The 9734-nt window shown below is 39.0% G+C and overlaps 1 protein-coding gene and 1 pseudogene across 1 annotated transcript; both read left to right on the top strand.

The window, feature by feature from the left end:
- The first annotated feature begins 1486 nt into the window (after positions 1-1486).
- LOC137734308 (LOB domain-containing protein 37-like) lies at positions 1487-3314 on the top strand (annotated as a pseudogene).
- A 1007-nt stretch (positions 3315-4321) lies between these two features.
- On the top strand, positions 4322-8796 carry LOC137734045 (COP9 signalosome complex subunit 1-like). Its single transcript, XM_068473301.1, has 6 exons — positions 4322-4841; positions 5817-6137; positions 6993-7109; positions 7211-7296; positions 7732-7966; positions 8290-8796. Exons 1-6 carry the CDS (start codon positions 4440-4442, stop codon positions 8464-8466), a joined length of 1338 nt encoding a protein of 445 aa, XP_068329402.1. The 5' UTR covers positions 4322-4439; the 3' UTR covers positions 8467-8796.
- The last annotated feature ends 938 nt before the right edge of the window (positions 8797-9734 follow it).

Here is a 9734-nt window from a genome sequence, read left to right as displayed (position 1 = left end):
TTCCCTCTACCCCTTCGGCCCTGAACGTCTGTTCCGTAACCTCATCTTCTAACCGGAGTGTCAATAAGTCTTCGTTTCACATGTCCAAACCATTGTAACCGATTTTCTCTCATCTTTCCTTCAATTTCGGCTACTCTTACTTTACCTCGGATATTCTCATTCCTAATCTTATCCTTTCTTATGTGCTCACACATCCAACGAAGCATTCTCATCTCTGCTACACCCATTTTATGTATGTGTTAATGCTTCACTGCCCAACATTCTGTGCCATTAAGCATTGCTGGCCTTATTACCGTTCTATAAAATTTTTCCTTGAGCTTCAGTGGCATACAACGGTCACACAACACGACGGATGCACTCTTCCACTTCATCCATCTAGCTTGTATTTTATGGTTGAGGTCTCCATCTAATTCTTCGTTCTTTTGCAAGATAGATTCTAGGTAACGAAAACAGTCACTCTTTGGTATTTCCTGATCTTCAATCCTCACCCCTGACTCATTTGAGCTTTCATTTGTACTAAACTTGCACTCCATATACTCAGTCTTTGACTGACTTAGGCGAAGACCTGTATATTACAACACTTATCTCCAAACATTAAGCTTTGCATTTGCTCATTCCTGAGTTTCATTTATTAACATTATATTGTCGGCGAGAAGCATACTCCAAGGAATATCATCTTGAATATGTCCCGTTGACTCATCAATTACCAATGCAAAAAGATAAGAACTTAAAGATGAGCCTTGATTTAACCCTATAGTTATGAGAAAGCTTTTGGGTTGTCCTTCATGAATTCTTATAGCAATCCTTGCTCCATCATACATATTTTTTATAGCTTGGATACATGTTACTCGTACTCCTTTATTCTCTAGAATCCTCAAAAGAATGTCTCTTAGGATCCTATCATGTGCTTTTTCTAAATCTATAAATTTCATCTCGTTTGCCTTGAAAAAAAACAGAAAGGAAAGAGGAATATTTACCACCTTGTAAGTTCCAGGTTTCACCTCTCTACCGACATCTATGAAGTCAAAGGGAACAAAAATTTTGGTCAGTTGAGACAAAAGAGGCAAGCTTTTAAATTTGAAAAGATTTTAAAATTGGACCTGAAGCTTGTTAGACTTGTGAAAGCGACGACTAAGGCGACTTCCATTTGGCATTGTTACAAGAAGAGTAGCAACAGTCTGATCATCTATTGCTGGTTCACAAGGAAGCGAATCACTTTTTGCAGCAACCCTACTCTCAAATTCCTGCCATCAGATTTTAGGGAAAAAAACTTATAATATTAAGCCGTTGAAAGATCAAAACGACAATCATTCCATCATAAACCTCAACCTAATTAACTAATACTTACAATTTGGGTCCGATATCTTAACTCTAAGTACTGGAAAACTACCAAACAATAAAGGTAAAGAGGAATGCTGTGTAAATTGAGGGTGCAAAGACAGTCATGGAAGTCATTGGATTCTAATTCTACTTCCTTGATACAGTCATGGAACACATTGAAAACTACCAAACAAGTGTGAGTGGGTTTGAGACTACAAAAGCAATTGAGAAAAGAAACAAAATATTGAATCATTATTTTCCAATATAGTGGATTGCAGGATAATAATTTTGGATTTTTGTCGAATTAATGAACTGTTGGTTTCTTAAATTAATTTAATAGATTGGGACCATACAAGATCGATCGTGAAAGAAAAATAATAATAATGACGTTCGAGTCATATTCACTTTGAATGGCTTTGGGCAAAGCAATTGAGAAAACAAAGCCTAATTAAGCTTTAGTCAATGACACCCCAACATAATTGGATGTTGGGGCCAAAAATTAACAATGGGTCAAGAAATTCATGGAAACCCATAAAGGAATTGATGTCTTTTGCAAAATAAGGCCTTGCAACCATCAGACTACGGGTTGGGCTCGAGTAGGCTGCTGCTGGTAACCTAATATCCTACAAAACAAGTTGCAGGTTTGCTACAATCACGGAGTTGAGGAAAAACAACCTCATCGTGCGTCTGTAGGCTGTAGCAATGCACAGGTCGAGGGGAAAGTGCCCATCAGAGTGATCAGGTGTGCATGCCCGTCCAACAGAAGGGAAAGACTAGGCACTTAGCCTGGTTCTCAAGCGCAAAAAGCAAGCCTAGAGGCCTGCTAGGTCCAGCAACAGCTCGGCTCGGTTTGACTTAGCACTTGGGTATAAACGCAGGCCAACCAGCGGAGCGGCACCTAATGGGCAAAGGAACATTGAGGCTTTGAATTTGTAGAAGAACCTCCTCCATGAACCTTAAGTTCCTTAGCGTTAGACAAGAGTATGCTGATAATGTGTTGTAGACCTATTTAACTGAAGAATTAAAGAGAGGGAGAGAGGGGTGCGGCACACAGAGAAAGAGATTGATTTGGTGTATTCTGATGTGTGTTGTGCCTTTATTTATAATAGTAGAAAAAAGGTAAATTACATTTTACCCCCTTAGGTTTGGGGTCAATTTCAATTCTTTACAACATCTTTTAAACATTTCAATTTCATATATTTATTATCATTTTATTTTAATTTCATACATCCATTAGAAAATCTGTTAAGTATACTGTTAAGTGATGACACGGCAAATAAGGGGTCCCCATTTGTGCTGACATGGCTGCGACATTTGTGCCACATGGCTAAACACTTAATAAAAAATTTAAAAATTTAAAATAATTAATTAAAAAAAAGCCAAAACCCAGTTCGTCTTCCCCACCCGAGCACACCCCTAACCCAGAATCCCATTGCCCCACCCCTTCTCCCCACCCGAGCACACCCTCCTCCAAGTTCTTCGGCCATGCTGGCCTCATGTCCTTCATCTCCACTGTCCCCGATTCCCAACGTCCTAGTTCATCTCTGCCAGGCTGCCGTTGAGACTGTCCTCGGCGATGGTATGCTCTGACCGATTCCCAAGCTCTTTGGTGGAGCGTCCATTCCCGACGAGGCCTTCAATGCCAATGTTGATGGCGTCACTATCTCTATGGACATGTGGAGGTTTCGAGATCCGAGTCATAACTCTGGTTCCTCCTCCCGATTTGCCAGGGCCTCCTCGCCAAAACACAAGCGATCTGCAGCGGCCAACGAGTCCTCCACCAAGTTACTTTAGCTCTAGCAATACGCAGATTTAGATCTCTGGTTGACCCCGACCTCGTCTTTCAAACCCAAGCCATCCGACAACTGGGAACCCCGTCCATGAACTCAGATGAGTCCGGTGTGACCACGTGCTTCAAGAGTGGGTTCGAAGATCAACACCCATACTCTTACGTCGTTGGACCGGAGAAAAAGCTACTCAACTTGTTCCCCTGAGGAATTTTCCCTTCCGCCAATTTTTTGTTGATGAATCCGATGCGGCTATATGAAATTGAAATATGGGGTGGGCTTGGGTAGGGAGGACGAATTGGGTTTTTTAGATGAGAGGGGAGGTGAAGACAGTGGATGAGGGTGAGGGAATGAGATTTTGGGTTGGGGGTGTGCTTAGGGGGAGAGAAGGGGTGGTGAAGAAGAACTGGGTTTTGGCTTTTTTTTTTAAATTAATTATTTTAAAATTTAAAATTTTTATTAAGTGTTTAGCCACGTGGCACAAATGTGGCAGCCACGTCAGCACAAAGGGGACCCCTTATTTGCCACATCATCACTTAACGGTTTACTTAACAGATTTCTAACGGATGTATGAAATTGAAATAAAATGATAGTAAATGTATGAAATTGAAATGTTTTAAAGATGTTGTAAGGAATTGAAATCGACCCCAAACCTGAGGGGGTAAAATGTAATTTACCCTAGAAAAAAATAAATTCCTTACCCCTTTGGTATTACAACTGAATTAGGACACTATCTAAAGTATATAACACAATTGAAGTAGAATTTGCACAATCACATTCTTAACCTAATTAGAACTTCAACAAGATATATCTTTTACACTAAGGGGATGAAAAATTGGGCTGAGTCACATAATGAACAACTTATTTTGGCATCAAATTCATCATCTTTTTAGGTGATTTTGAATATAAGAATCACACCATATCCAGCCAATGAAATGGTTAATTGATTGTAATTTTAAAAAAATAATCACTAAATTTAATGTGTATATATATATATATATATATATATATATTTTAAAAGTAATGGAAGAGTGTATTGTTTAGATTTTAGGGTGCGTTCAGACTCCCATTACGTGTATGCTTCTTGCATCAAACTAGGTTCAAAGGCTCAAAAGCCTCGAACCAAAGCCCACAATAATTGCCCAATCAGAAAGCCCAGGAAAAGAAATAGTCGGGTCCCAAACGGCGTCGCTTCGTTCTCCTCCCTCGCTGCACAAACTTTTACAAAGAAAAGGGATGAGACGAGAGAGGGAGAGAGCAGCACTGTAGCATTACCTACAGAACGTACCAAAAAATTCCCCCAAATTTGTGCCGGATTTCGAGTTTTCCCAAATGGAAGGCGATGACGATACATCGGGACCAATGATCGACGATGAGATCTACGCCAACGGCGTCGATGGAGACAACGAGAAGCGGAGCCGACCCATCATGAGCAGCGAGCAACTCGACATCGAGGCCTACGCGAGCCTCTACAGCGGCCGCACCAAGATCATGCGCCTCCTTTTCATCGCCCAGAGGAGCCAGAGCAACGAGGCTATGGAGCTGGAAGCGCTCCGCATGGCCTACGACGAAATTAAGAAGGGGGAGAACACCCAGTTGCACAGGGAGGTCGTGCAGAAGATAGTCGGTCGATTGGGGCCGGAGTACGGAATGGACGTCGCTTGGTGCGACACTGTGGATAGGAGGGCCGAGCAGAAGAAGGAGAAGCTCGAGAACGAGCTCAATGCCTACAGGGTATGCCGTCCATACAACTCTCACATCTTTGTGGTTCTCTCTTTAATTTCTAGGGCTTATATGATTCAGTAGTATATAGGTTTTTTTTATTTTTTTTATTTTTTTTATTTTTTATTTTTTTGTGGTGGGTTTTGTTGTGTTTATTTAATTTTTCTTTAACTGTTCATGTTGATATACTTGATATGGTGTGCCCGTAGTCTGTTTGCTGGGTTTAATGATTTGTCATAGTTATCGTTTTCGGATTATGTTGTATATACAAACGAGGTTATGGATGAGATTTTCTATTCAGGATACAGGTAGTCATGGTCCTGTGGCTTGTATCTTAGGCAGTGTTGGGCAGCAAGGAAACAACTTGTTCACCCCTCGACTTTAGCTTTGCCTTCAGATGTTTTGGTGGATCAGTGAAAAGATGTTAAAGGGACCTAGTAGATGTTATTCTTTCGGGTATAGGAAAAGTAAAGGAGATGGTGTACTGCAGTTTTGTGCATGCAAATGAATATGGGGTTTTGATGTTTTGTAAATGGAAATGGACCGTGGTCATCGTTCTCGTCAACCTAGCGAAGCTGTCGGGTAATAATCAACTATGGGCTCAAAATGGAGGTTTCCAAATGCAACATTGTCAGTGGTTAATGCATGACAGATATTTTCAGACACATTTACCTATACGTGTTGCATGTTTTTCAACTGTTGATCCACTTAGAACTTCTTTTTTGTGTACTTATTATTGGGATCTAATGAGTTCTCATACACAATGATTAGGGTTCTGCTATATTGAGTTTTTGATGCTTATTGTATATATTTTTATAGTGGGAAAAACTTACATTTGGGATTTCTCTGTCTGAGGGTTGTTGTGCATATTTCCTTGCTTATGTTCCTAAATGGTGAAATAAGTGCAATTTATGTGATTGAATCTTCTTTGGCTCCCATTATGGCGTACCATGATCTCTCATTATTCATTCAAGTGCTTTTGTGCAGACAAATCTGATCAAAGAAAGCATAAGAATGGGTTACAATGATTTTGGAGATTTTTATTATGCTCATGGTCAACTTGGGGATGCTTTTAAAAGTTATGTTCGGACTCGTGATTATTGCACTACGTCAAAGCATATTGTTCACATGTGCATGAGTTCAACTCTGGTCAGCATCGAGATGGGTCAATTTACTCATGTCACAAGCTATATTACCAAAGCAGAGCAAATACCAGATGCCCTTGACCCTGTCACTGTGGCTAAACTTCGTTGTGCTGCTGGATTGGCTCACTTGGAATCTAAAAAATACAAACTTGCTGCTCGTAAGGTTGTGGATATTTCATTACTTTTTGTCTATCGTAATGCTTTTTTCTTTTTCTTGTTTTTTTTTTTTTTTTTTTTTTTTTAAATATATATTAAAATCATCTAGCTTTGTGCTTTAACATAAGAGCTTGTGAGTTTATGATTTTAATCAGTTAGGCATGTTGTGTTTGGTATGCTAATACAATTTACAAATACTGAGAAGGTCAATTAACAGTCAATTATTTCATGCGCTAAAGTTGTTTCAACTACAAACTAAAAGGATGTGAGTTAGCTAATGATGAATTAAGGTGCCTTGTGTGTGTATCGTATACCAGCAGGTTCAAATGCAGACTGTGAGGGAGTGTTTGAATGCTCAGTATTTGGTGTTCACACAATGAACTTTTTCGTGTATGTTTATATATTATTCAGTATTAATGGCATCTTTCATTTTATATCTTATATTCTGGATCATATTTAGTGTGCCTTTTGAGAACCTTCATAGTATAATTATTTCCTTACAGCTCTTTCAACTGTACTATGTCATTATTATTTTCCAATCTTATTTCAGTTGTAATTTATGTGTTCTTGTTGGGCAGAATTTATGACAAGATATTTCGATAATATTGAACTTATGCCTTCAAAATCAAAAGAAACAGTTTGACCTTTAAGTATTGCTAATTTAATTTTTCCTGGTTTTAAGATTGTCCCTGGTTCCCTAAATTTTATTTCTATCCTACATGAAGGGTGTTATTATATGCCCATTATTTAGTAAAATCAGTTGCAGTCTTTTGACAGTGTAGTAGTCTCTGTCTTCCCTTTATCTGTTGCTCTCGTGAGACATCTAATGTTTTAATCATGCTCATTCATTGTGACGTTACAGTTCCTGGAAACTGGGCCTGAATTAGGAAACCACTACAATGAAGTGATTGCTCCTCAAGATGTTGCAACATATGGTGGGCTTTGTGCACTTGCAACTTTTGACAGAATGGAGCTTAAGGCATATGTTCTTTCTTTCCTTTTAACCATCTCTCTTTGATTTTATGGTTTTTGTGGTTTAGACATAAAGCTTCTTTCTCAGTGAATGATTTTATATGACAGAACAAAGTTATAGACAACCTGAATTTCCGGAATTTTTTAGAGTTAGTACCTGAAGTCAGGGAGCTTATCAATGATTTCTACTCAAGGTAATCAATAGTGATGTTATCTTTTTAGTTGTTGCCTTGCTTCATCAGTGTGTCAATTTCGGCAATGGTGCTTCTACACAATGCATAAATGGTGGGGGAATTTCAAGTTATATAAACATTTATAGATTTAAATCATGTGAAGATCTTAAAATTATTTTTCTTTTTAAACCAATTTGTCAAGTGAGATTAGACATTACTTATTTGTACCATAATCCATCCTGTGGTTACTTTGAAATGACATGAGACCTTGCTTACTCATAGTTTCAATTGCAAAGATTGCCCGCTTTCCAATTCCTTGTTGGAAATGAATATAGAAGTTGAAGGTGCTTGTGCTTGTGCAATTGCGTTTACCCGTTGGCAGTGTCGAAGGCTTGTTATCTGATTGATGTTCAAATATTTCAGTTTCAGTAACATTCATTCGTTCTTCTTTTGTAGCCATTATGCTTCATGCCTGGATTACCTTGGGAATCTCAAAGCAAATTTGCTGCTTGACATCCATTTACATGATCACCTTGAGACACTCTATGGCCAGATCCGCCACAAGGCTCTCATCCAGTATACGCACCCCTTTGTGTCGGTGGATTTACATATGATGGCCAATGCTTTCAAAACTGATGTTGCAGGGCTTGAGAAAGAACTTGAAGCTTTGATCACTGACAACCAAGTCCAGGTGTGCTTTTCAATGCTAACTGCTGTATCTATTTGTATGGGATATTTACCTAGCTTGTAACTTACAAAATCTTGCTAACTCACTCCATGCCCATTTGTTAAATGGACCTCATATATATTGGTTCACTTAAGTGGGCCTTTACCTGATGTCCTAGGACTAGGCATGGCGTATGGAACCCAATCGGTTAACTGAGGTATTATGCATGATGAATCGGTTTTTGTGGTAGGGTTTGGGGCGGTGGGGTTGAAGTGAAACTTTAGATCGGTTGTTTTTCATGTGTAGTATTTTGTTCTTTATTGACCCAATACATGATGCCACTTCAGGCTAGAATTGACTCGCACAACAAAGTCCTCTATGCACGACATGCAGATCAAAGGAATGCAACTTTTCAACGGGTGCTACAGACAGGGAATGAGTTTGATCGGGATGTCAAGTCTATGCTCCTTAGGGTAAATCTTATAAAGCATGAGCACAATCTCAGGTCATCAAGGAAACACTGACTATTTTAGACAATGTGTTAATCTGGCAATCTGGCCAAGGTTTGGGTCTGCACTTTTTGTTTTTGACATTCATCAGCTTGGTTAAGTAGTACGGTCGAGCATTTGACACATTTAGAAAACCAGGGTGCAAATATATGCGATCTTTACCGATATTAGATGGTTGCTGTCTTGTATATTCGGATTTTGATTTTGATTAGGTTTTTAGTAGTTGCAGCATTGATTCTGATTATTGTGTCATCTGTAGCTGCTGCTTTTTTTCAGTTTCTTCTCCGTTGGACAATGTCAATATCGAATATTCAGATTGAATATTGAAGAAGGAATTGCATAAATTTTAATGCCCCAGTTTGAGTACTTATATGGTATTTGTACAGTCACAATGCGTGCCGTGGCAATGAAATAAGGATGTGAACATTATTACTCACGTCCTTATTTTATTGGTACTAGAGGCTACATTGTGGTTGTTTTTGTGCCATGTAACTTGTTCTCCTTGAGTTTAACCGTAGATTACTTACTAGGCCGTTGAGCCATCAGGTCCTCAAGTTTAACCGTAGATTACTTACTAGGCTGTTGCGCCATCAGGCCCGTCAGAGTTCGTCAAATTGGAGCTCTTTGAAAGCTTTTTGAAGTTGTACGGTGTTGGTTGCTGAGTTTACTTTTAGGCTTTAGACTTTACCGAAAGTTTTAATTACTCTAATACCGGTGATAAGTGAGGCAATATAAACTCAATCCTAGTTAGTAAATTCGCATGTTATACATGTATTTAGGAATTGCTTTGTAAAATATTTCGGCTTTACTTGTACTGCTCATTGATTATTTTTATTACAAAGAATATTTTACACTAATGCACACTAAAGATAAGGTGGAGTGTTTGAAATCAAAACGCTATGCGTTGAAAAGGATGCTGTAAACCCTAGGAAAACTCACCATTTTTTGCTGAAATTGTTTAATACAAATCTTTTACACGTATTTCCCTCAATTCGTTTTAATTGAATTCAAGCTATATTCTAAAATAATCTACACTAAGAGGAAGACGGAGGATTAAACTTGAGACATAGTGGGTTGAAGAGGAAGATTCTAAGGCCATCTCCAACGGATCAGGCCATAGGGCCATAGGCCATGTTTTGCTCAAAATAAGACAAAATCCAACTCCAATGGAGGGTTGGGCCAAAAAAGAGACCTAACAGGCCATTTGTTAGCATTTTGGCCATTCGGTTGGGCATTTTGAGCTAGCCAGCCAACCCGTTTGAGAGGCCCAAGCTGTCAGCAGC

This window comes from Pyrus communis, chromosome 5, assembly GCF_963583255.1.
Source record: "Pyrus communis chromosome 5, drPyrComm1.1, whole genome shotgun sequence".
NCBI classification, from domain to species: Eukaryota; Viridiplantae; Streptophyta; class Magnoliopsida; order Rosales; family Rosaceae; genus Pyrus; species Pyrus communis.
This window is presented reverse-complemented; position numbering and strand designations above follow the sequence as displayed.

Excerpts from the sequence above, each read along its gene's own strand:
- LOC137734045 (XM_068473301.1), top strand. The coding sequence starts at position 4,440 with ATGGAAGGCGATGACGATACATCGGGACCAATGATCGACGATGAGATC. Across the intron at positions 7,110-7,210 it reads TTGACAGAATGGAGCTTAAG|AACAAAGTTATAGACAACCT; the intron begins GCATATGTTCTT and ends TTTATATGACAG. Across the intron at positions 7,967-8,289 it reads TCACTGACAACCAAGTCCAG|GCTAGAATTGACTCGCACAA; the intron begins GTGTGCTTTTCA and ends ATGCCACTTCAG.